At 39.2% G+C, this 27,735-nt stretch overlaps 1 protein-coding gene across 5 annotated transcripts in view; it reads right to left on the bottom strand.

Annotated features, from left to right (window-relative positions):
* Positions 1 to 1,114: 1,114 nt before the first annotated feature.
* The window catches only part of KYAT3 (kynurenine aminotransferase 3), a 57,890-nt gene continuing 31,269 nt past the window's right edge, over positions 1,115 to 27,735 (bottom strand). For all 5 annotated transcript variants that reach the window (XM_053655558.1, XM_037136519.2, XM_037136518.2 and 2 more), the window contains 10 exons: positions 27,354 to 27,503; positions 24,645 to 24,731; positions 23,749 to 23,874; positions 23,528 to 23,648; positions 16,268 to 16,344; positions 15,202 to 15,291; positions 11,480 to 11,666; positions 7,527 to 7,603; positions 7,174 to 7,260; positions 1,115 to 1,510 (listed from right to left, as the gene is read on the bottom strand). In XM_053655558.1, coding sequence (XP_053511533.1) covers positions 1,448 to 1,510; positions 7,174 to 7,260; positions 7,527 to 7,603; positions 11,480 to 11,666; positions 15,202 to 15,291; positions 16,268 to 16,344; positions 23,528 to 23,648; positions 23,749 to 23,874; positions 24,645 to 24,731; positions 27,354 to 27,503 — 1,065 coding nt within the window. In that variant the 3' untranslated portion in view covers positions 1,115 to 1,447. The remainder of the gene's footprint in view (positions 1,511 to 7,173; positions 7,261 to 7,526; positions 7,604 to 11,479; positions 11,667 to 15,201; positions 15,292 to 16,267; positions 16,345 to 23,527; positions 23,649 to 23,748; positions 23,875 to 24,644; positions 24,732 to 27,353; positions 27,504 to 27,735) is intronic.

The following is a 27,735-nucleotide window of genomic DNA, read 5'->3' on the forward strand; positions in this document are numbered from 1 at the left end:
GTGCTGATGTACCTGTCAAAACTCATTCTTAGGACCCCAGTTGAGACTGCTAGTTTGGTAGCTTTTTAAAAAAAATTTTGTTTTGTTTTTCACAAAAGTGAGAGGTGACATCACTTAATTATACTGGTGGTCGCAGGCATTGCGGTGTTAGAATGGATAAGGTTGGATATTTTTATTAGGGAGAACGGGAGAATGGGAGAAATTGCTGCTACAGTAAAAGGTGGAGAAAGCTCATAGGGGATTAGAGAAGAGTTAGGCTGAGCCAACATCAACCGAGTGCGGTCATGGTTGTCAGAACCTACCCAGGTGTGCCTTCTGCTACAGTGGTGCTCTCAGCAGCCCAAATGGTAGATGATGACATCCAAGCTGGTGACAAAGGGAGCAGAGATACAAGGGAGCTGAAGAGAGTAAAACAGAGCATCCTACAGACTACAGCAGTGGTTATCAAAGTTTAGTAGATATGAGAATCACCTGGAAAGGGCCGGATTCTGAAATAATTATTAAGTAGGTCTCAGGTGAAGAGTAGAATACATTTTCAACATGGATCCTAGTTGATTATGATGGAAGAGGGCCACAGACCATTTTTTGAGAAATAATAGGTTCGAAATTACCAGTATATTGAGTTTAAAGAAGTGATATTTTGGGAGGGGGGAAGGAGAGAGAGGTACACAGATTGAACAAGAATACTGTAAGTAGGAGGATACAGTGTGAGATGACTAATTTATTATCGCCATGGTGGAACAGCCTAGGATAATGAAAGGTTCAGGGTGTAGCCAAGGGAGCGGGTGGCTGAGGTGGAGGTGACCATTGCCAGACATGAGGTTCAAAGTCCCCAAAGCCTAGGTAATCCGCGTGGACTTTGAAGCCATCCAGGTGATGGTGGTACTTGGCATAGAGGCCAAACTGTGAGCAGAACTCAGTCATTACTAAGTGAAGGAAGGAACTATGGGTGGGTAGATAAAGCCAAAATATGGAGTCGGGGGATGTAACTGGTGAAGAGTTTTTGCAGGTGGTAAAGAAGTAAAATTGGCTAACATTTGTTGAGTGTATGTTTTGCCAAGCTTTCCCATCATTCAGTCCATTTCATTCTTACACACAGTTCACAAACTTCATCTAAAGTAGGTGCTATTTTTTATTCCCCTTTTACGCTGATGACACTGAAGCACAGAGAGGTTAGGCATAAACCATAGTCTCACAGTTCTTATCCAAATGCTATATTGATTCTCATAAAATACTAGTGGGAGGTGTTTTAATACAGTTCAACTGAAAAAAAATCCCAATCTTCCGAATACTGTTAGGGATTAATCCATTTGGAAAATCAGTGGAAATATTTCTTTAAGTTTCATTTGTACTGAAATAGTAGTTTTGCACAGTTCAGTGAGTGGCAGTACTAATACCAATTCCACACTAGGTCATTTAACAGAAACATTAGAGCAGTTGGCATTTATCAAGACGTCTGTCTACTCCATGCCTTGAGGATTTCTTCAGCAGCATCCAGTGTACTGTCCTTCTGCAAATAAATGGAATAATCATTGTTACATATCAAAGTAAACCAAGATGAAGACTCAAATCTAAAAAATATGCCATAGTCCGTTGATCAGGAAGAGTCATGCAGTGATTTGGGAAACAAGTACTCTCCCACTCTTGGGACCCCAAACTGGGCCCAGCCTGACCTTGGCCTCCATGTATGACAGAGCCCCAGAGCATTCTTTAGGGGGCACACCTTCCCAGAAAACTGAGTCTCTGGAAGCCTTGTCCATATTAAGCCACAATCCGGGCAGGAGCACTGACAAAGCCTGGGAAACCAAGTCTGCAGGGCCTTCCCTTACTCTGGTAGCTGGGTACACAGGTCCCAAGCTCTTTAAGGAGCCCAGTAGCAAATCAAACAAACCAATTACTGTCACGCTTTATCCCATTGCTATCTGGCTAGAAAAGTGAATGAACCTCACGAGAATTCAATAGTAGAGGAACTAGAGAAGTGCAACGCCAATCACTGCCTCATACTATTTTATGATGCTGGCTGCCAGTTCTGGGCACTTTATTGCTACTATCCTGATAGCAAAGAGATCTACAACTTTTTTTATAGATTAAAAACATTAAACATTTTTCAGTTGCAGTTTACATTCAATATTATTTTGTATTAGTTTCAGGTGTACAACACAGTGGTTGGACAATCATATACAAAGTATACTCCTTGATACTGCAGTACCTACCTGGCACCAAACACAGTTGTTACAGTATTACTGATGTGTTTCCTGGACTGTACTGTTCATCCCCATGAGTATTTTGTAACTGCCAATCTGTACTTCTCAATCCCTTTACCTTTTTCACCCAGTCCCCAAACCACCCTCCCCTCTGGCAACCATCCCTCCATTCTCTGTATCTATGAATCTCTTTCTATTTTGTTTGTATACTCTGTTATTTAGATTTCACCTATAAGTGAAATCTATGGTATTTGTATTCCTGACTGACTTACTTCACTTAGCCTAATACCCTCTAAGTTCATCCTACTCTTGATATGTGATCTCAAGTAGAAAAGAACTTCCAAAGTACAAATGCAAAGGCAGGCCTCCAAAAAGAAAACAATCAAATTAATATATAAATACAGAAACAAATCAAAGAGTACCCATTACACTTCCATTCTCAATCTATGAAAGTGTCTTACAGAACTGAACAATCTGTTTTTTAATTTCCATTTTCTTGGCATGTTTTGTCATCCTTTCATTTTTAGTCTCTCCACCTGTGTCAACTTCCCCCAGGGACTTCTCAGCGCTGCCCCACTATTTTCTGATATCAAATGTTGGTGTGAAGGAGGTGAGTGCACACAGGTCCTCGTACCTGCCCCCATGAAGGCCTTGACCTTTCTGTCTAGATGCTAAAGAATTATTTCGTTACCTCTAAAGTCCAGCATATTAAGTAAGGTATATCTCAGTGTTAACTGTTCTGTGGCAGTTTTCCTCAGATAAGGCATTCCTTTTCAATTTTTAGATTTGTTTGTTTTTTGAAACAAACATTCTCAAAACAAAGCTATAAAATTCTTTCCTGGTTCCATTTGTTCTGCTTTTTTTTTAGTGACTACATATTTTATTTATCTTCCACACATAATTTTTCAAATATTTTAAAATTCTTTCTTCTTTTTTACTTCTTTTTGCTCACTCTTTTCTATCCCTAATGTGCTTACAGAGGTATTTAGTGTTCTTTGGGCTGTTTCCAATCTCAGCATAAATTATCAATAGCTTTATTTTTTTCCCTTGAATTTTTTATCTGAGCTCACACAGCTACCATTTCATTTTCTTATATTACCTTACTCTACCTTCCCCGAACTCTTCACATCTCTGGAGGAACCAGACTAGCACCAGAAAAGAACAGAAATTCTCCTACACTCACATGAAGTAGAGTTCTTTTAGGTTGTATTTCTTGTTAACTAAATAATTGGCTACTGCCAATTTAATGTTAGCTCTTCCACATTGTCTCAAAACAACTTTTAGCAAAAATGACAAGGATGAATAGACAAAATTTTTTAATATATATTATTATTATGCCATTACAGTTATTCTATTTCCCCCCTTCATTCCCCTCTACCCTGCACACCCCCTCCCCTACCATTCCCCCCTTTAGTTTATGACCACATGTCTCAAGTTCTTTAGATTCTGTATTTCCCATACTACTCTTGCCCTCCTCCCTATTTATTTTCAACCTACTGTCTATGCTACTTATTCTCTGTACCTTCTCCCCCCTTCTCCTTCTCCCACTCCCCTATTGCTAACCCTCCACGTGATCTTCATTTCTATTGTTCTGCTCCTGATCTAGCTGTCCTCTTAGTTTGCTTTTGTTTTGGGTGTGGTTGTTAATAACTGTGAGTTTGCTGTTCTTTCACTGTTCATGCTTTTTTATCTTCTTTTTCTTAGATAAGTCCCTTTAACATTTCATATAATAAGGGCTTGGTGATGATGAACTCCTTGAATTTGATCTTATCTGAGAAGCACTTTATCTGTCCTTCCATTCTAAATGAAAGCTTTACTGGATAGAGCAACCTTGGATGTACGTCTTTGGAGTTCATGACTTGGAATACTTCTTTCCAGCCCCTTCTTGCCTGTAAGGTCTCTTTTGAGAAATCCACTGACAGTCTGATGGGAACTCCTTTGTAGGTGACTGTCCCCTTAGCTCTTGCTGTTTCTAGGATTCTCTCCTTCATTTTAATCTTGGCTAATGTAATGATGATGTGCCTTGGTGTGTTCCTTCTTGGGTCCAACTTCTTTGGGACTCTCTGAGCTTCCTGGATTTCCTGAAAGTCTATTTCCTTTGCCAGATTGGGGAAGTTCTCCTTTATCATTTGTTCAAATAAGTTTTCCACTCGTGGCTGTTCCTCTTCCCCTTCTGGTACCCCTATAATTCGGATGTTGGAACGTTTTAAGATGTCCTGAAGGTTCCTAAGCCTCTCCTCATTTTTTTGAATTCTTGTTTTTTCATCCTTTTCTGTTTGGTCATTTTTTTCCCCTCTTTCTGGTCCACTCCTTTGATTTGAGTCCCAGTTTCCTTTCCATTACTATTGGTTTCCTGTGCATTTCCATTCATTTCAATTAGTTTAGCCTTCATATGTTCCTCTAATTTGTGACTAAAATCAACCAGTTCTGTGAGCATCCTGATCACCAGTGTTTTGAACTGTGCATCTGAAAGTTTGGCTATTTCTTCATTGCTTAGATTTATTGGCTCTGGGGCTCTGAGTTGTTCTTGAGCCATGTTTTGATCTGTTTATGTCTGTTACATATGAGGAGTGGAGCCTTAGGTGTTCACCAGGGTGGGGCCACCCAGGTCACTGGTTTGTGATGCTGTATGTGGGGGCAGAGTCAGACAGGGACAATGGCGGTCCCCTCTGCTGCTTCCTGCCGCTGGGGCCTGCACGGTCTGTCTCACGGCTCACTTCTTCACCAGTTTATCTGTGCTAGAATGTGTGACTGCGATCAGCCCTCAGTGAGTCCACTGCCTTGCGCCCTCAGTGGGTCTGCCCACTACTCCACACCTGGGATCCACCCACAGCTGCCTGTGCACCTGGGTTGCGTTCCCGGGTTGGTCCGGTGGATCTTTCCTGCCCGACCCCGCTCTGCTGCTGGCTCTGTCCCTCTTACAGGTTTGGCTGGAGGGTTCGTTGTTGTCAGACTTCTGTATAGTTCAATATTCTGTGGTTTGGCTGTGTTTTTGTTGCTAAAACTTTCTTGTTTTTAAACTTGGTTGTGTGAGAAGGAGCAGTGCTTCCACCTACGCCTCCATTTTGGCAGAAGTCCTGAATAGCCAAATTTATAACCCAATCAGAACCTCTTTTTCGCCCTCACATAGGTCCTTAGATGGCACACCTGTGTGTCTCCACCTCGCCTCCACCATGATGCCAGATGGGTCTGCAGAAGCTCTCATTGCCAGTGCACTTGCTGTTCCTACTCTTCTGAACAATGAGTACGCAACCTGAAGGCTCTGTCTGTAATTTGAAGATGTAGAAGGGGGAGCCTTTCTAGGTCTCTTCTCTCTACCATTACCAGTTGCCTGTTTTTGGCAACTCTTTATCATAATGAGGAATTTGTGAAGTTGTTTTGCATTGTTGTAGTTGTTTTTTAAAAATAATTTCCGTGCCCTGGCTGGTGTGGCTCAGTGGATTGAGTGACAGCCTGTGAACCAAAGGATCACTGGTTTAATACTCAGTCACAGCACATGCCTGGGTTGTGGGCCAGGTCTCCAGTAGGGGGAGCACGAGAGACAATTACACATTGATAATGTTTTTCTTCCTCACTTTCTTCCTCCTTTCCCCTCTCTCTAAAATAAATAAATAAAATCTTAAAGAAAATAAAGATGATTACCATGAAGAGAGAAAAGCTGTGTTTATCATTTTAAAACTGGAATGTGATTTTTTCTAATGTGATTTTTTCCTCCTATTAGTTCTATTGTATTCAAATAATATATCTCTATTTCTAGATACCACTGTAAGATGAGAATTTTAACAGCCTTACCCATTCTTGACTACATTTTAGTCAATTAAAATTCTGGGCTGGTCTATTTTTTGTTGTACCACTTTAAAGATGCCATTTCATTGTATTCTAGTCTCTGTTGTTTCCAATAAAAAGTTAGCTAACACTCTTATCTGCCCCTGTACACGTGAAGTATAACTATTCTTTGGCTGCTTTCAAAATTTTATCATTATATTTGGTTTTCAGCAGTTTGATTATAGTGTGTCTTGGTGTGGTTTGTTTTTTTTTTATAATCCTGTTGTGGTTCACTAAATTTTTAGATCTATAAGTTGCTTTACACCAAATTTGGGAAAATTTTGTCCATTATTTCTTAAAAGGTATTTTCTGCTATATTTTCTGTTCTTTTTCTTAGACTCTGATTACATGTACATTGTCATTTGATATTGTCTTGTAGGTCTGAGGCTCTATTCAGTTTTTACAAATAATTTTCCCTCTGTTCTTCCGATAGGATCTATATTCAAGTGGACCCCTTTTCACCATCATCTCCAGTGCTCTGTGTGTTAAGCCACACACATTTTCACATCAGTTATCACCTTTCAGTTCTCAAATTTTCACTTGATTTTTAAAGTAGTTTTAATCTACTCACTCATTATGACCATATTTTCCTTTAACTGCTTGAACCTATTTGTAATATCTGCTTCAAAGTCCTTTTCTGCTAATTTCTACATCTGAGTCATATGAGATCTGTTTCTACTGACTGCTTTCTTCCTACAATAAATGTCACAATTTCTTTTTTCAATCCTTACCCACCTGAGGATATTTTTTAAATTGATTTGACAGGAAGAGAGAGAGAGAGAAAGAGAAACACTGATTGATTGCCTATCACACGTCCTGACCAGGGGTCAAAATGACAAACTTTTTGATGTACAGGAAAATGCTCCAACCAATTGAGGCACTCAACCAGAATGGGTCACAATTTCTTGTATCTTCACATGTCTAGTAATTTTTGATTGCATGTCTGACATTGTTTTGTTACATGGTAAGAAGTCTGATTACATTGTAAACTCAACACTTGTTCTGCTAGGCAGTTAATATGGCAGCAAGACAAAATTTAAAAACTGCTTCTAAGCACATCATGTCTAGCAATAGAAAAAAATGGTGATTTATAAATAAGGAGGAAGAACATTATGTGTGTTTTTTAGTAGAACATAAAACTTACTTTAATGAAGCAAAATCGCACAAACTTCTCAAACTGTAATTTGGTCTCTTTGTTACAGAATGCTGAAACTGGGATGGCTGACAGTTTCTAAAAAGTAAACAGGAAGGTAAAATTAAAAAAGCTCTTATACTTCAAACACTAATTTTAGGACCATAAACATTAGAAAAAAATTGGTACTTCTAAGTATTCACAATTCTCCTGCCCTCAAAAATTATATTAAAATCTTCCAAATAGCCAAATGGGCTATCATGTAACAAAACAACAGTTAACACTATTCAAAGCATGTCAGCAGCTTTCCTTCATAAATTAACTATAAAATACAGCACAATGTTGTAAGAGCCAATAAACATTACCTTATGTTTAGTCATCCATTTCACAAATTTATAGTCATAAGGTTCATTGCTGTTCTTCATATCAGAGAGATCTGCATCTAAAACAATGAAAATTTGATAACCTACGCATTATATCTGAGGCAATACACATTTCATTTAAATTTGTCAAAATTCAGTTTTCTTAGAAGATATTAAAAAAAAAATCTGCTGGCGTCTCATATTGCATATGGCAAGGTGGGAAGCGACGTATTATGGATGAACTTACACACCTCTTAGCACCGGAAGAGAGCAGGAAAGGGAAAGACGAGTGTTGCCTTTCCATCTACAAATAGCACAAGACTCTATGATCATTATTAAGGGGAGGACGTCTAAAGAGTATTCATTAGTCACACCTGTATCTCCAAAACGTCATCCACAAGGTGAAGTGTCTGTGTTGCCGTCTATCATTGTCCCAACTCCTAGGTCAGTGTCTAGCACACAAGTAATAAAAAGCACGTTTGTTGAAGGAATTAACATTACTCTTTATTTATAAAAGGAAAAGTGTCTGTGTGGCTTTCCCAAGTGATATTCTTACAGTTTACCTCTTTCTTCCATTTATTATGCTTTTAAAAATGTTAAATTTGGGGGAAATCCTCAAATATATATTCCTATTTTTGTTTCGTACTCCAATCTTGCTGTAAGGGCTGGACTAGATATTTCTCTGGCATTCAGCTTCAGCCACCTGGATTTGGTCTTGTTTCAACTTTACCGACTTGTACTCAGATCTTTTCACATGGCCCAAAGCTACTAAGATTGATGGTTACTGTCATCGGTGAAATTTTTGCTTAAAGCAGATTTAGAAAGTTATTTGTTTCTTTTATTTGCTAAATATAAACATTTACTGGGTCTCTTCAAATTAATGGTGTAAAAACCTTGAAGGAAGTTTTACCTATATTTAAAACAAATCTTACTATGTATTTATTTCATGATTTTTATTTCCAGTCTCCCTTGTGCTTTGAGAATGTAAGGATTCCATGATAATGTTAATAGTACTCTACCATTAATTGAGCACTTAATGTATGCTAAGCATGTTACATGATTCACTCATTTATTTGTCCCACAATTCTAAGAAGTAGCTATAATCTTCACTTTATAGATGAGGAAGCTAAATTACTATTTCAAGTTATTTCACACTATGTATATGTATGTGCATTTAATTCAGGTTTGGCTCTAACAAAAATGATCACTTTGAGAAGTTAGAGTCTAACTATACATTATGTGAAGACTCCTTGGGCCAAGTACACAAAAGTAGTGTATTCCAAGGTAACCCAGAGAAAGGAGTGATTACCTATTGCAATAGAGTTAGGAAAGGAGGGTTTTAACTATCTGTAATTGACACTGTCTATACTACTCACTTATTCTCGTAAAGCTTAGAAAAGGTGAATTTATTGCTACGGTCCCTAAAAGGAAAGAAGAGAATAAATACAAGTCTGAAGATTTTATAGTTATAAGAAAGTTCAAAACTATTCCTTTTGAATACTTGAGTCAGCGATCCTCAAAGGAATGAAATAAAGTATTTATTAAAGGTTTAAGTTTGAAACATATTATAATAGCATTAGGGTATTTAAGTAACCTATGAAAATCAAAATTGGCTGTTGTATTCCCACTATCTCCTCCATAATTTTGGACCTTATTATCTCACTAAAACAACTCTAATCCTTTACTTATTTGTTATCTTGTCTTCTAATCAAATGTCTCTTTTTTTTAGACCTAGGATGAAACTCACTGGTCTAGTAAGTTGCTGACTAGGGCAGAACAAGGATAAGCTCCCTGGTGAGGACATGAGTCTTAGGGTTCGGAGCCCAACTCTGCTTCTTATTAGTTACTTCTCTATTTCACCTTTCTCACCTACCAAAGAGGATGGAATGGCACCATTATATCTCCTAGGGCTTTAGTGAGAATGTAACACTCATAAAGCTCTTAGTATAATACCAACTGTATCATAAGTGCTCAAAAATGTTAATCAGTTAGCCACTGCTACCCATTTTAAAGGTAAGTAATTATATACTATGTTCATTAACTTTATACTGCATCTTAATTTTCAAGCCACCATCAAATGACTTTGTTGCTTCCTTTTGTCTTTAGTAAATGGTGGGACAAATCTCTAGTACATGGAAGAAGTTTTACGTTCAAATTAGTCTGAGCAGATGAAGAAGTAAAATGAAATGAACTTGTCTTCATGTGTAGAAGAGTCTTAGAGACATTACATTTTCTCCCACAGGTGAAGGAGGACGATAAAAATGGAATTCTCTTTTCTCCATCGATACAAAATATTTTCTAACCCAAATCCTTTCTGCTTAGTACAACCACAGTATGTCAAGATCTAAGACCTAAACCAGTATTGCTTGCAGAATAGATTGACTAAAGATAAAATGGGAAACTGTTTAAGAGCCTAATGTAACAATCCAAGCAAAAGTTGCATCATTGTCCTTTTGATGTTTAATGTCACAATGTGATGAATTCCTTTTAGAATTTACTATCTGGAAAATTTGGGTTCCAAGGAAGAATTCTTCTTATCTAAAAAGCTGTTCAGCTTCCTTTTATTCAACAATTTAGTGACTAATTCTAGTTTCCTCTTTGCCTTTGCCAAGTTAATGCTAATTACAATACTGAATACACCTATGTGACTGAAATATTTGCTTCCTCCTCATCCTATGTAATAATGATGTTCTACTATAAACATTTCTATATATTATTGCATAAAAGACTTTTAATGTGAGTTAGCTCTAATTGTTTTGGAGAGCAGATAAAGTATAAATCGATTTTTTTCAAACAAAGTAATTCATGCTGAAAATATTTTGGATTTCCAATTTAAAAGCGAAAAAGACAAGCAACGAACACTGTGCTATTTCTTTCTGTTATTTTATGAAATAAGCTGCACATTTAGACCCAATAGAAAGAAACCAATTTCCAGACCTCAGAGCAGACAACATTGTGGGGGTTTAGATGAAAACAAAGCCCAGGAGCCTGACAAACACAGCTCCCCGGCGAGGAGACAGCACGGATCCCTGCTCGCTGTGGCCTTTGCTTCTCTCCCAACAAATGAAGAGGTAACAACAATCGTTGTTTTATTATAAAATCAGGATTTTTCAGTTTTATAAAATGTGGAATAAACAAAAGGCTTTCGAGTTCAGTGGCATATAGCTTCATTGAAATAAAAACCTTACAACATTTCAAAAGTATTTAGAATGGCTATAATTTGTGTCTGAATAAATTATGCTTTTAAATGGACTATGACTAACATTATACTTTTTTGACAAAAAATAAGTTACATATAAAATGTTAGCATGTTTCTAACTTTAGATTTATATGGCATGTCAGGACACACACAATGGCTTTGGGTAATACAACGGACCGTTGCTCTTTGGAATCAAAATCATTTGGAATCTAGCTGTGTGACTTCAGGCCAGTTATTAAAAACCTTTCTAAGTTTTTGTGTTTTTAAAAATGGAGCTTATGGTGCCTTCTTCAAAAGGGTGTTTGAAAGTGATCAGCATGTAGTGGACCCTCGATACATATGATTTTCCTTCTTTAGTTCATTTCAGTATATTCTAAAGTGGCAAATATTCCCTGATGGCATCGACAGTCTAGAAATCTTGTTTTTCTCAAGTAAAAAGGAAAGTAAAATTTTACTCAAAGGGACACAGGGCACCTATATTATTTCATGAACCTGTGATTAAGTCACACACTGGACCAAGACGACAGCAAGGTCAATGTTTAGTAGAACACCTAAAACAGCTTGCTCTACAAACAACAGCACTCACAATTCAGGTCAAGGACTTGAAAGTCCAGATGACTGTAGGAAAACACTAACATTGTGAAAATCCATAGATAAAATGCTAATATGGCCTCGACATCCATTTTTCTCCATAATTCTGACAGAACTTCACACACAGAGTTTCCATGTATTTGCAATAATAAAAGTCTTTACAAACCTAGCAAAGACACATCAGCAATGATGAAGTAGCCTCCATCAGGAACTATGGGTTTCAGGCCAACACTTTCAAGCAAATGTACCATTCGATCTCTTTTTACTTCTAACTCCTTTGGCAATGAATTAAAGTAACACTCTGGGTCGTCCATGCGCTTGATGTCAATCCATAATGCTCGAGCCAAGGCTTCCTGTATTTTAAGATTAAAAAACGTGAAAAGGAAATATGGAAATGTTATTTATTACTGAGTTTATTGGTATAATAAATAAATACCTAGTAACAATATTATTGGCCAAACAGTCATTCAGGGAATTACAGCTGAATTCCTGTGAACCTATGCTAAACCCTATAGATTAATGGAGGAATTAATGGAGGAATCAGTTGCAAGTTAATGATTATAATTGAAAAAGCGGTATTATGCAAAGATGACACACTTGGAAATAAAAAGAGATCATGTTATTTTGTTCTGAGGTGAGCTGCAGAATGACTGTTAGACCTAAGTCTAAAAGATGATGAGAGAAATGAGGAACTGGCCAGCCTTTCCCCCCTTACCTTAGAGGACATAGTAGAAAGGAAAGCCGACCCCCCTCTGTCACTCCTCACAGGTGTGCAAATACCTGTTCTAATCATCCATATTCCAGGAAGAGGGCCTCAGGGCCACAGGTATTAGAAATAAGTTTCTGGAGCCTGCCAGTGACTTCTCTACCTTTCTTCAGGAAAGTTGGAAGACATAAGGGTGAAGTTGGGCCCTGAGAAAAGCCAATGCTATTAGGCAGGTGTCTGAGAGGGCAACAGGTCGGGAACAAGTCAACATGTCTAAACCTGGGCGCACAAAAAGAACACGGACCTACCCAACCAGGAGTGTGGAGCTTGGTGGGCAATTGTGAACTGGCACAACTTAGAGATACTGGTTCTTGGAGCAAATGAGGACATTCAAGCAACTAACCAAGAACTTGGGACAGTTAGGAGATAGAAAGGCAGAGCAAAGTGGCCAAATTTTAATGAAATTAATCACAATCAAGAGATATCAAGAAGTAGAGGATACATTCAATTACTTAGTAAATGAACTGAGTATGTTAAACCGGTATTGTGATAAATGCTGGCGCTATAATCATAAATAAGACAAACGTGGTCTTTGCCTTCACAAAGCCTCCGATAGTGTATATTGGTGAGGGCAGGGGGAGATATGACACAGAAAACAATTCCATGAACAAAAGAGGATGCCACTTGTTTTTCTGGAAGAATGAGAGAAGTCTAGTGTGGCTGTGGGTAGCCAGAAAGAGAGCATGGCAAAAGTCAACACTGAGAGATGGGAAGAGCTAAACCAGAGAAGACTGCATGCCAAAAGAATTCAGCAGAAAAATAAAAGGATTAATAGTAGTGATTCCCCAGTACTAAAAGAACCTTGGATAAATAAGCATAGGTTGCTTCAGCCTAGGAATCTGTGGTTCCCCTGAAAACCGGGCCAGTTTCCAAACATGGTTTTTTGAAGGAATGGAAAACAAAACAGGCCACTTAGCTGAAATGGACAGTAAGATGGTTCTCAGAAAGGTGTTCCAGATTCTCACCTGAATCTTTCTTTTCTTTAGTAACATTTATTCCCTACAGCAGGAGGTACTAACCTAGGAAATTCAAAGCCCAGGAGACACAAACATATGTCCTCACTGTAGAATTATACTGGGCTCTTCTCTTTTACTCATAACCCATATGCAATCCATCAGCATTCACCTTCAAAAAATATTTAGAACCCAGTCACTTTTCACCATTTCTACCATCCACGTACTGGTTTAGTCCATCGCTATCTCTCTCCTTTATCACTTCAATATTCTTCTAACTCTACCAAGCAGCCAGAGTCCCCTTGATAACACATGTCACTGCAGTGCTCTAAACTCTCCAGTGGCTTCCTATCTCAGTCTCCACCCTGAGGAACACACCCCTTCTTGATCTGGCCGCCAGCTGCCTCTCTGACTTACTTCCTCCTGCTCTTCCCCCCTGATCATCCTGTTTTAGCCTCACTGCTCTTCACTGATGTGCACAACCAGGCTGACCACCCCAGGGCCTTTGCACTTATACTTAGCATGGTATATTTCCTCCTTCACACTTTATATCTTTCCTCCCCACTTCTTTATTTTTCTCCATTGCATCTATCAATATCTGAAATATTGTATTATTAAAATATTTATCTGTTTGTTATTTATGCTTCCCATTGTGCTATAAGGTCCATGAGGGCGGGAATCTTCATCTGCTTGTCTTCCATACTCAGCCAATATTGGCTGAATAAGAGAATGGATTTATTTTCAGAGGACAAAATGAGTTTAATACTATATAATAAAAGCAAATGTCAGAACTAGCCTTTATCATGGTGTTATTTTAAAGTGACTACACATTTCATTCTTTGGCCTTTTAACTACTTTCCAGAAAAATACATTTTTTAAGTGTTTTGATTATTTATACAGTGATGGTACTTTATAAATATTTTTAAAAAGAGAAATATAGAAAAATATACATTAAAAATTCTTTCACCCACCCCTGTCCCTGTCCACTCATTTCTCCTGTTCCTCTTACTCCTAAGACAGCCACTTTCACCAGTTTCATTTTGGATCCTTCCAGAGATTCTTTAAGAACATATAAGCAAATAGTTTTCCCCTTTCTTATACAGAATGTAGCATAAATATACACTGCTCTGTATCTTGCTTTTGTACTTTACATTATATTCTGGAAATGTTTTCCTATCAGTAATCATAGAGCTTCCTCACTATTCCCCTTTCTCTACTGTTAATTTTTAAACAACCATGGTGTCAGAATACTGGCCCCCAAAGATGTCCACGTCTTAATACCCAGAACCTGTCGATACGTTAACTTGTCTGATAAAGTGAACTGTGTAAACGGGGTTTAAGTTAAGGGTCTCGAGATGGAGAGATTATTTAGGAATATCTGGGGTCCAACGCGATGGCACGGATCCTCCTGAGGGGAAGCCGGGGGCAGGAGGGAGCGTGCTGACATAAGCTGAGGCTGGAGTGATGTGCCGCGCACCAAGGATGCAGGCAGCCCCTGGAAGCTGGGAAAGACAAGGACTGGACCCCGCCAGAGCCTCCGGAAGGGACGTGGCAATGCTGGCACCCTGCTTTTAGCCCTGCCAAAGGCATTTCAACTGCTGACCCCTGGAACTGTAAGATACATGATTTGCGTTGCTTTAAGCCATTCAGTGTGTGGTAATGTGTTACGGAGAAATAGGACACTAATACAGTCCCACACTATTTAAATGTTTAGCTAGATCATAGTTTACTTAAACCAACTGCCTATGGATGGAAAATAAGGTTACTCTCTCTCCTGCAATAAATGGCTGTGCACACAGGGCTTCTTACACATGCAGATAATAGTTACAGAGGGAATTCCCAGGAGAGACAGTGCGGCTTCATAGCACACGCACACCTCTCATTTGGCTTGGAGCTGCCACTGTCCTCTGGAGACTTGATAGTACTTCGTAACCCCACCAGCAAAGGAGGAGCATTCCAAGTTAAAACTTGATGTATTAATATTTAAAAAAAAAACCAAACTATTCTTAATAGCCATGACTATGTGTCTGCTCCTAAATCCCCAAATTATACTAGAAGCTCTACTCACCGAGGGCATGAAGGAAAGAACCAAACAACTCAAACACACAACATAAACACAACACCTTCACCAAAAGACCACGCCTCAACCCCAGGTACCGTGACACCTACCTGTAAAGGGGTTGCACAGGCATAAATGCTGTTTTGTTGAATGGTCTGCAGATGTTTTATTAAGTGATTAGGACCAATGGACCAGCCAAGCTGAAGAAGAAAAAAGATAAAAGCAAATTTCAACCTAATTGTATGTACCAAATCTGTTAGAGTATGTAAACTTAATGCAATTTTTAAAATATATTCAATTCTAAAGTGTTCACATTATGAAAGGAGTTCAGTTTTAGAATTATTTCAACACTTCTTTTTGTGTAAAAGTTGCCAGTTGGAATCACTATACTTTGCTCTCAGAAGGTACCTGCAATTATTATCTTCTTCTCTGTTAGCTCACTATTTCTGATGCTCTGAAGCTCTGAGAAATGGCGCCGAAGCTTGCTTGAACTACATACAGATTAAAGTAACTCTGGATGGGGGCCTGAGGCATCTTCCATTATGGCTCTGCAGGCCTCATTTTTGATAATCCCTGCTTCTCAGCCATGATGAGAAGGCGAGATTTGAAGACAATCGAGTTTCAACCAGATAAATCATGGGCCAGAGCACAGGGATTCAGGGCAGGGACGTAGACGCCAGCCTGCGTCCCCTGCCTTGCACGTATTAGCAGTGGGACCTGAGACAAGTTCCCTAACTTCTCTGTACTTTGGTTTTACTATCTGGAAGATGGAGGGGACAGATCACACCCACCTCCTAGTGTGATCGTGAGGATGAAAGGAACCAGTGCGGGCACAGCACTGAACCTGGCGTGTAGTGGAAGTGCCAAAATACTGCTTTTATTATTTGTTCTCCTTTTATACTAACGGGCAGCAATCTGAACATTCTTTGCTAAGAAAAAGCGTCATTAGTTGGTTACTTACAAAATGAAAAATTACCTAGTTTTCTTATTTTAAAGACATGATTAATTCTCAGAGAAAATAAAGGCCAACATGAAAGCAAAATGAGTAAATAATAAGCAAAAGATCGGTAAGTATAAACACCTGTGTAAGCTGAATATATGTGCATTCAATATACAAAAACTCTACAAGAAGTAAGTTACATGCTTGTTTTTAAGCAATTAAATTCTTCATCTTACCTTCCAGCCAGTCACACTGAAAGTCTTCCCGGCGCTTCCTATGGTTATTGTTCTCTCCCACATACCTGGAAAAGTGGCTGAACAGACCAAAAAACAGTTAAATAACCGCTTCCAATCAATCTACGTTTGGTATAATCTAAAAACATAAATGTATCATAGTGTGATCAGTAGTATTTCAATAGGTTTAAAAAATTTTTTATTTATGAATTGTTTTTAGAGAGATGAGAAGGGAAGGACAAAGAGAGGGAGAGAAACATCGATCATTTGCCTCTTGCGTACCCGCTACCCAGGCACGTGCCCTGACTGGGATGGAACCCGAGGCTGCAGGCCGGCACTCAATCCACTGAGCCACACCAGGCAGGGCTTCAACAGGTTTTTAAAAAGATACTGTTACTTTAACTCAAGCATAGTTGAAAATGCTGCAATGTTTGTAAACACTGTAATATTGCCCCCAAATAATAGGTAATGTATTGAATAATCTTAAGTAGCAGCATTATTTCCAGGGGCAGGAGTGGCAGAGGTGCCGGCAGGCAGTGTTCTGGGCGGGTTCAGCGTGGCGGCCACACAGGCCGTGGCACCCAGCACTCAGTGCTGGTAAATGGCTGTGTGGTCAAGGCAAGGATTCTGTGGCACGTTTTTGTTGTGATTCTGGCTATCATTTGGTTCACCTCTGTCCTGGCTGACACCAGCAATGTCAGTGTACTGGGGAACTTACAAGAAAGGCAAATTCTTGGGCTGCATCACAGACCTACTGAGTCCAGAACTCAGGAACTGGGGCCCAGCAATCTGTGTGTGCCTGCGCTTGTGCGTGCATATACGCGCTCTGCTAACAACTTCATTGAGATATAAATTCCCCATCACATAATTCACTCATCTCGAGTTTTCAAAGCAATGTTTTTAGCATACCCACGGAGTTGGGCAACCATCACCACCATCAACTCTAGAACTTTTTTTCACCCTGAAAGGAGCTCCACGCGTTTTAGCTGTCAGCCCCTAGAATCCCCAAGGCCAACAGCACTGGAACCTGTGCCTCAGAGCAGCTTATCTAATGCCAGGTATTTTCTCTGTAATGCACGACAGTCTTCCTGCACTTGGGAACATTAGATAGTACTTCAGCCCCACACATAAAAGATACTCTAAACAGCAAAGTCACCATTAAAAGGACACTCGCTTACAGTACAAGCTGAAGCAAGAAGGCAGAAGGTTGCCTTGTTGACCCCAGTGGGGAACATTCGTTTTGGGTGACATATTTTCACCCCTCTGCACATGACTGAGAAAGAAGCACTCCAGTGATTTGGGGGTTACAGATATATTTTAGTGAGTAGGTGAGTTCACAAATATGGATTCCATGAATAATGAGAAACAACTGTGAAAGCTTTCAAGTTGATTTGTATCTTTAATAAAATCATTTTATTCATCCACTCATTAAACATTTATTAGTAACGATCAGGCACCAGGGACTAAGCTAAGCTTAGAGGAAACACAGATGAGAAAGATACAGTTCATATCTTCACGGAGCTTAATGTCTAGTGGGGGTGGGAGATGAGTAAGGCAACGCTTGCAACACAGTGCAACACTGTAATAGCAACTGGCTAGGAGGATTATGCAGGGATGGGAGGTGTTCGGGGTGGGATGCTTGAGCAGAGACGTGGAAGATGTCTGCCAGGCAGGGAAGGGGAAAGAAAGGTAAATTGGGGGCAAAGGGAATGTGTAAAACCAAGTCCTGGGGGTATAAATGCAAGAGTTCATGTCTTTTGCTGGACGGTGGTACATTATTTCTCGGTAATCCTCTGAGAATGCTACCGACAACACTGCCTTTTGGATTCCTCACATAATTCAGTTGTGAAGTTCTTTACATGCAATCCCACAGTTTTTCACTTGTTTTTTTGGAGGTACGATAGATAAAAGAGATGTTCTCGTATCATTCTGAGTGTTGGTACACACAAAAATAAATACTGGGAGAGGGGGCAAGCTGTTTGTTTAAAGTAATCTTCTGACAACAAGTAAAGTACTTACTAAAATGTAAGGTAGCTAAAGAAATTTCCAAAACGAATGTACACATAATTCCAGTCTATCATAAAGCACCTGCCAATATTTGTAAAGGGTACAAAAACTGTATAAACCAAAAAGTTATAATTATATTCTTTATGGAGTATAACCCCCCCCCGAAAAGATAAATGGGGAAAATATTCAGAGGGTCTATTCAAAGAAGGAATATTTTAATATTTGATATAAATAATTATAACCCTTCGAGTTCTGAGACATTTCTAGACTTCCAAAGTTTTCCAAAAGAACACCACGTCCCATGTGCCACTCTCCTGTTTGACTCTGTAAAATGCAGAGTATCACTGCCTTCAAAGTAATAGTATTATCCAAAATCAGAAAGGCCTAATTAGTAAGAACAATATTGGGAAATAAAATCTTTGAAAATAAAAATTACCCAAAGAAACTAATATAATCCTAAAATGTTTTCACTATAAGTTACATATGAAAGAAATTAAAAGTACTCATGTCAAACGTAGGTTTCATGCACAAACTATCAAGTCTAATTTAATATTTTAAGAAAGAGCAATTTGTTGATGGCTACTTTAGCGAAATAAAAGTGGATATAAGCTCAGCAGATAAATAGCTTGCAAAGAATTTTACACTAATTTTCCAAATATCAGTGGATTAGTATATAAATATCAGTGTATTAGAAACCTCTTCTATAAGAGAGGTGTCTTTTGTTGACTAAATGCTTTTTTACTGAAACTCAGAGATATTATTTGAATCGAGAATCTGATCCAATAAGAACAAATTCTACTATTTCAACAGAAGGGGTTTTAAGTAATTTTAAAGCACCCGGATATTCATATCCTCCCGATCTCAGAGATTTGGGGAGCCACAGAAGTTGATGTGAACAGACAGGCAGAACATGTGATCACAGCGCTGTAACCACAGTGATCTGGAGTCAAAGAAAAAGTATTGGCAGGTCTGATTACTTAACAGCTATACCCAGTATCAGTAACTTCAGCTTGCAGTACATCTGAAAGGCAACTGGTCTTTGCACATCTCACTTTTGACCCATGGTCCTTCAGTCAGCCACAGAAGCTGTAACAGTTATTCACAGGCAATTTAGGCTTCGGTAGAAATCGGATTAGAGGCATGATGAAGAGCCCCACACGAGGGAAAACTGCCTCTGTGACAACATGACGATGATGCTAATTTCATGAAGTGTGGCTGGAAGAGCCTTACTGTCTCATATTAAAGAAATACTATTGTGCTCTACAAATTGATGGAATAGTGGTTTTGAATCTTTCATGTAACAAAGGCCTCTCTATTTGATAGAATACATTTTCGTGCAACCAAACTGCATTCTCTAAATAATGAAACAGTGAATTCATTTTTTTCTTGTTTTAACTTTATGGGCTGTTATAACAACTAAAGAATCTGACTTAAAAATATGTCTTGATATTTCTTGTAAATGATATTATCAGTTACACGGTTACCATAAGGGCTTACAATATAACAAGGTTTAAATATGATACAGGCTTAAAAAATAATTTCAAAATTATTTAAAGTAACCTTTTTGAAAGAATATTGCTAAACTGAGCTGACTACAACTCTAAAGTTTTGAGTCATTCTCACGCAGGCATGAACATATCTGTAGGTAGAATGTAAAATCGTATTTATTCATTACAGATAGATGCCTCTCCCTCTGTGCTTAATCTAAAAGAATGTAATAAATTTAACAGGATTCAATCCATTAATTTCATTAAAAATATTTAACTATTTTTAAATAAATCAAATGAATTTAAATATTTAAAAATGCATAGTAATTTAATACAATTTAATGTGAAAAATCCACCAAAAAATTAATTAATGGTCCATATTGGCCTGACTGTCCACTGGGGAACAGTTCAAACGACCCAGGACAGAGGTAGGTCATCCACAAGACCTGTCGGGGTGAACTCCGATGCAGTTTCGATGCAGAACCACAGTTACTGCCTTCAGACACCACACCGTGAACACCTCTGGCCTTCTACTCTGTTTATACATTCTCCCTCATAATTTCATCTTGATCATCAAGCCTATAATTTCAGTTGTTTTTGGACTTTTGTGTCTCACAGACACTGAAATTTAACAAGACTGAAGCACAGGCAGCCGGAATTTCCTTGGCTCAGCTCTTCCCCACAGATCTGCTCCTCCTCTCTCCACCTCTATCTCTGGGTGAGGGCCTCATCACTGCTGAGGGGGCCAGGCTGGAGCTCTCAGAGTCAAACTGGCTTGTTCCCTTCCCGCCTGCTACTGATGTCCTCTGTGCCCCAGTCTCTCCTTGTAAACAGCTTGCGATATCATCTCCACTGCTGGGGCACCTGAGATCTCACCTGCAGCTGGTTCTTACCTTCATAAAACAAATCCAATCATGCAATCGATTCTCCTGCGTTGTCACACCTTTTGCAGTAGTTCTCAAAGAATGCTCACTGGTACTCTCTCTGGTGATCAAATTAATGTATAGAATTTAAAAAGATCAACTAAATTATCCTCCACCAAATTTTCTTAAGCACTTAAGATAAATGCCGCCACTCGTCTAATAATGAATGCTCTCAATAGTGAAACAAATGAGCATTTAGTAAATGATTATTAATGGCAAATTCAAAAAAACTCGGATGTGTTTATCTCAATAGCTCTTTGTTACGAAAAAATATGCACAAAATTGTGATTTTTATGTTGACTTCTAACTATTTAATTTCTGTCAGGAAAACTGTTTCTAGTTTCAGGATGGAATGCTACCACTAGTCCACGGTGCAAATATCAAGGCTGCGAGGAGCTCTAGCAGTAAAATAAACTTCAGCACCACGGACCTCCTGTGAACAACAACGTGTACAAATGGAGCCAGAGCTGCCACGCCACAGAAACTACCTTGCATGTCTCCAGCCTCAAATCTTTGGATGTTAAAACAGGGCAAAGTAACCTTCGGATGGGGACTAAGCAAACTGGTGTCCCAAAAATCTGTTTGCAAAGGTAACAAGAAAGCAGATATATGACTGCTGGACTAATGACTACTGCACTGAAAATTAAAACATTGTTTAAAATTATATATGTTATATGCAACAATAGAAACGCCTTTCTTCTACTGATGTAATTATTCCCCTTCCCTTTCTCATAAATACTCATTGCCTTTGTCTCTTAATCAGAACATTATTTGGGCTTTCGCCTGAAGCAATAATTCCAGTATATCTATCCATACAGACCTCGATAAATGCTTGTTGCCTCTCACTCTGAAAGGCTTTTTTGTCTTTAGCACTCCTCACAAAGTTTAGACTCCATTTTCATATACAATGTCCTTCAGAATCACCTACTTTTCCACTTTCATATCTATCAGCTGCTACAACACACCCTTATAAACCACTTATTTTTTTTAAGTTTATCTTGCTCTTTCAGGCCTTTTTGCCTCAGCACCCATCAGTTTGTCTGTTGGAAATTTTTTACCTATTTTTTTTGCCCGGCTAATTCTGTCTTTTGCCCACTCCCTTGTTGAGCCCCTCCAATACCTGCTGTCCCCTCTGTGTCTCTACAACAATTTGCGATGCAAATTGCATCATGTGGGTCATCGTCACACTGGCAACAACCATTTACATGCGAGTGCACTCATTTTTTAAAAAAATTTATTGGTTTCTGCCACAGTGATTTGAGTTATCCTTCCCTTACCCTTTTCATACCTCCCGTTCATTTATTCAACAATTACTTTCTGATCATCTACCATGTGCAAGACCCTATTCTGGGGATTGAGAATTCAGAGGAGACCAAAACAAACTAAAAATCCCTTTCTTCTTGCAGGTTAGATATAAAATATATAGATCTTGATATTTGCTACAAAGAAAAAAAAATAACAAAAAAGAACAGAAAAAGGACCAAGCAAATGCTGGAAGGAGAGGTGTAACTGTGGTCATAAAAACGGACGCCTGAATAAAGACCCGAGGGAGGTGAGAGACTGAGCTCCGTGTCCCTCTGGGGGAAAAGCGCCTGCAGGCACAGGAAGGGCAAGTGCAAATAGCTGATATAAAGGTGGGCTGCCCCAGAAGGCAGTATGGCCTTTGTGGGATGGCCCTGAAATAGTGGCAAAATCCTAGGCAAGGGCCAAGCAGTAGCAGCTTACTGTCCCCGTAATTTCTTCCTGCTGACCTCACATTGTGGCAACTTTCTCTGTGGAGAAAGTCCACTTCAAGGAGAAGTAAGCTCCTGTGTCTTATGGACCAAGTTATAGCTGGATTCTTGATGGAAGCCAATGATGTTACTGCTCGTTTTATCTAATTAGTAATAAAGGAAAGAGGGGCAAAGACAATTAGACATTGAGTTGGACAAACTGGGAAGCATAAACCTGTTTGCTTCACCAGGCAGCTACAGCTTCACACCCCGGGGGGATTACAGCACTGCTCCACCAAGGGGATTAACACTCCTCCGTCCCCCGTCCCCGACTCGGATACCGCATGGTGGGGTTTGGGGGCGCAGGGAGAGGTGCCTGACCAAAAAGGCCTATCATTCTAATGAGAGAGTATAAACCTATCAAATGTTTGTGAAATCTTGGGGACTTGATCGGTTCCTTTGAAAAAGCACCTACCCAGTCCATCCCAAACCCAAGCTAATATAATCCCAGGGGAACCAAGGAGCTTTCTCACCCTCTCTCTCTCGCCCACCGGTACCAGACTCGCCCTGGGCGTTCATGCTCTCTCTCGCCCAGGAGCACGTGACCATGTGGGCCCAGCAGCTATCGAGACCACAGGTGGTGTGGGCTCAAAACGGACCAAGCTTTAGTATGAATCAGTAACTCTGGACACTGGTGCTTGTGTTGCCCCAGTTGAAGACAAGATCGGACCTTTTCCATGGTGAGACAAGGGGAGATGTGAAATTAGAAACCCAGGGGCAGCTTCTGTTCCCACCTGAATAAACCTTGCCGCACCACAGCCTCCGGTGCCTGGATCCCTGGAATGCTTTCCTCGTCATCCAGGAAAGAGCCTGATTCTGACCTGCAACACCACTGCTCTGGTTTCATAGCTTTACCGGGCGATACAAAAGCTCCTGCCTTAACTTTGTACTGTTCGGCCTTCGATCTTCAGTTCATTAACTCACCTGAGCACCATTTATTCAAATCTCATTTTTAAGTATTCATACAGACAGACACACATTACAAAGATTATTTTAAAGCTGTTCTGGGATCCTTTCCAATAGTTGTGCCACACACGCCCAGACACATTTGTGACTCTATGTGATGATCATTACCTATTTTAAAATGCTTATTTCCAGTATACACGAGCCATTCATACACCTCATCACTGATGCATAATGTGTCATATTTGATGCACAGATCGGCAATCACTTGGAGTTCTTCTTTGGTGTACACCTGTACATATTAAACAAATAACAGCAGAACAATTATTACTCAATGTGGGAGCAAATGCTGGATCACAAAACTACATAAAGAGTTTATGAAACTCACTTACTTTGCCAAAGGGGTTATGTGGAGAATTTAGTATAATAGCTTTGGTTTTGGAATTAAATTTACTTGCCAGTTCTTCAGGATCCAATGTCCAGTCAGAACTGGACCATTTTTTCCCATCAACAGGTGTCTAAGAATGAAGAATGAAGATGTGATTTAATTAAATGAAATCATGTTTGCTGTTTCATGAATACGTAACTTAATAAATAAAAACAGAGAAAAGTGTGGCAAATATAACTGAATAAATGACTAACAAAAAAAATAAACAAAAATAACTCAGCCTCAAGAGCCCAAGAGGACTTGCCTCATGCTCATACCTGTTAAACAGAAAAATGAACCTTGTCAATACTAACAGTTGTTACAGTGCCCATATTCTTTCAAAGGGGACAGCTATAACCATGGTTAACATGTCTCATACTATAAGACCAGTAGAAAATTCTAGGAGTCAGCTTAGTGTATTACTTATTTTAATATAATTTTTAAAAAAGACAATGGTACTATATTACATTCCTGAAGATAATAGTAGAACAGAAAAAAATCACTTCGTTCCGAACTCAACAAGCATCTTCTGAGCACCCAGCATCCCTCTGCACTGGGGAGCGGTGCTATAAACTGAGTCCGAAGTGGGCTCTACCTGGCGGTGCTCAGTCAGTGGGGGAGACACATGACCATGAAAGACAGTGCTACATGTGTGTGGATGCTAATGTAACAGACACACATGGCAAAGACGTGGTAAGTAATAAAAGTGCCCCTCTTCACATAGTTGCTTACTAACTTTTGTGAAAGTAGAGATAATATATTATATCCCCAAATGTAAATTAAGTACAAACTTTACTGGCAACAAAGTAATTGGTATTTTCAAAACTTCTTAAAGCATGTGAACGGTACTGGCGAACTCACAGATCTTAAAGAAACAAAAACGGGTGTTCCTCCAGCCATTCTCACCATGGGCTCGTAGCAGTCATAGAAAGGTACTATCACTATGACCTGAAATACAAGCAAATGAGAACACGACATATCAATCACTGATCCACTTAACAAAACTGCATAACTACTGGGCGTGAGGCAGTACTACACACTGAGGTGCAGAGTGAAACAAGCAGGCTTGGTCTTCAGGGAGCTGACATCAGTGGAAGAGACCCTGGGGATAAACGTATCTGGAGCCTTGATTGGAGTCATTGATCTCTAAGGGAGATTTATAGACAGGCTTGCAGAGGGGACCCTTGGAATTGTATGCAAAGCTTTCTGTGTGCATAGGTAGATTTTTGAGGGGAAAAGGGCCACAGCTGTCATCACCTTCTCAAAGGGATACTCCAGACAAAAACATGGTGTTTATTTAACTTTAAAGTTAGAACATAAAATACCACAGGGTGACAGAAGCCAGGCGCTAAAGAGAACACTGAAATTCTTTCTGTTGTGGAGTACTGATTTGTAAGTATTTTCTTGAGATTAGAGACGCTTCCCTTTTCTCAAAAGCATCCTGAAACAGTAGGTGCAGGAAGACTAGTTAGGATGCCATCTTTGTGGTCTGATACCATATCTTCTCATGACTTATATCTGGATTCTGTCTCTTTCCCAGTCCCTGGAATGCACTCCTGGTCCCTTCGGTCCCACATGACCTCTCTCCCAATCACTTATGGGTGGCTTTCGGGTCAGTGGGCCAGTCCCGCCAGGCCAGCCAGTATCCCTCTCACCATCTGCCAGCCTGGATCTAGTACCCTGACTTTTTGCTTTTCTATAAGGAGAGCTTGAATACACAATTCATAGCCATTATATACATTCAACTTTTCTTTCTTTTTTAAACCCAGCAATATTTCACAAGAATTTAATATTATTCATTTTAGTATTTATTATTTTAGTGGCAATTTGAGAGACTCTTGCATTCTAGAATTTTATCATTTGCTTTTATAAATAACAATGCTATGCCCATTTGTAAGCATAGTTTCTCTATTTTAAAATAGTTTGCTGCATAAATCCAGACAATTGCTATTGCTAGATTAAAGGGTATAAACATCCTTATGGCACTTTCTATATATAGCCAAACTGCTTTTGAAAAATCTAGCAACAACTATTTATAATTTCACAGGTCAACACAAAGTTGTCTTATAAAACTTTATGTTGGTTAAATTAATGGTTCCTAATGATTGTTCTAAATGTGCAGTTTTTACTGTTTGTATTTTCTATGATGTGAAATACCCATCCACGTTTTTTCTCTTTGGCATCAAAAGAGGCCCTTCCTTCTTACGCCCCTTTGCTTGCACTAGTCATTCAGCTCTCATTGCGCACCTACTATCTAATGTGCCATGTTGGAGGTTGTGTATTGTGGAGGACAAAGAAATGAACCAGGAACTGAACTTTCACTCCAGCAGACTGCAAGTTTTTAATCAGTCCGTGAAATCTTGGAAACTAAGACGACCGATCTTTGCAACCCTGGTGAGAAACATAGTGTCTGATATGAAATGAGAGTTCAAAGGAAAGGAAACTATATTGGGAGGCAGGGAGGCATAACTCAGAGAAGGCACTTGACACACTGCCCTGTAACTCCTTCACTGTTACAATGAAAGTAATCCCCTCCCTTTGTGAAGAATCATTCCTGAGCACACTCACTATTTTAGGTGCAGGCCGTACAGCAACAAACCAGTTCTGGGACTCCCATTCTACTCAGAGAGACTTATAATACACAAGAAAACGAGTAAATTGAATAATTTCAGACAGTATTCAATGTTATAAAGGCAGTGAAATAGGTCAAAATTAGAGGGTAACTTTGTGTGTGGTTTCAAAATATTAAATAAAGTGACCAGGGAAGAAAAGACTGGAGACAAGAAGGCGGAGGGCTGAGCTTCCAGCACTCCACCAGGGCACGGAGAAGCAGAAGCAATGAAGGGTTAGCGACACCAAGGTCTGAGGTGAAACTTCAACTCCTTTATAGGAGTAAACGATGTTTTTTATATAAAATTATGACTGTACTTTCTTAACATGTTCTCTTTAATTTATTGTCTGGCATAGTACAGGCAATGAGATATAAAACAATATAACTCAAAGTAATAGCAGTGGTTTGTTTCCATGGAAAAAATACAGATAAAGTGCTACGAGAATTCAAAGAAAGGAATTAACAATATAGACCACGGTGAGCACTCATTCTTCAGGCCCGGCTTAAGCAACACCTCTCTGGAGCTTGGCAGACCTACATGGCAGAGTTGATCCCTTCCCTTTGTTACCACTACGACTCAACGCACCACTACTGGCAATCACAGTGCACTCCTCTTAATCTGTTTACAGATCAAGAGTACATACCCTATGACTCTGTTATATCAAGTTAAAGAGCAGGTGATGGCAGACAGAAGAGTGAGTACCTCTAGGGGAATACAGACAAGGAAGGGGCAAAGGGGGGAGGAAATGTGTATCTTCATCTCCTTTGTGGTCACATGGGAATGAATACACACACACGTAAAAATTTATTGTATGTTTAAGATTCGTGAACTTTGATGCATATGCATTATACTTCAAAAATTTTTAAAAATAAGAAAGAACATAAAATAAGTAAGAGATTCAAAGGCAGGACAAATGATAATGATGAAAATAGATAAAAGACTGTGTTACCACACTTACTTCATCCCCTTCATCAATTAATCCTTGAATGGCACTGAAAAGAGACCCATAGGCTCCTACTGTCACTAGGACTTCTTTATTTGGATCGATGCGATTTTGATAAAACTTTTCATACAAGCAAGACAGAGCTTCCACAAGTGATGGATGACCCTGTTGAATAAAACAGGAGACAAAAACTTGAATAATGGAACCTACTTCTTTGAAATAATTTAGTTCTAAATATGCAAGAATTTTTAAAATACAGGTTTTTATGAATACCCAAAGATATGTACTTTTAACTGGCAGTTAATTTAAATTTTTTCCTACATTCAAAGGTTCCTAAATGAATGACTGTGAAGACTTGCTAATGATTGAAAACTTCCCATGAAGCGACTGATTTTAG

Source organism: Artibeus jamaicensis, unplaced genomic scaffold (genome assembly GCF_021234435.1).
Source record: "Artibeus jamaicensis isolate MK-2021 breed Jamaican fruit bat unplaced genomic scaffold, CSHL_Jam_final scaffold_1019, whole genome shotgun sequence".
Classification (NCBI taxonomy): Eukaryota; Metazoa; Chordata; class Mammalia; order Chiroptera; family Phyllostomidae; genus Artibeus; species Artibeus jamaicensis.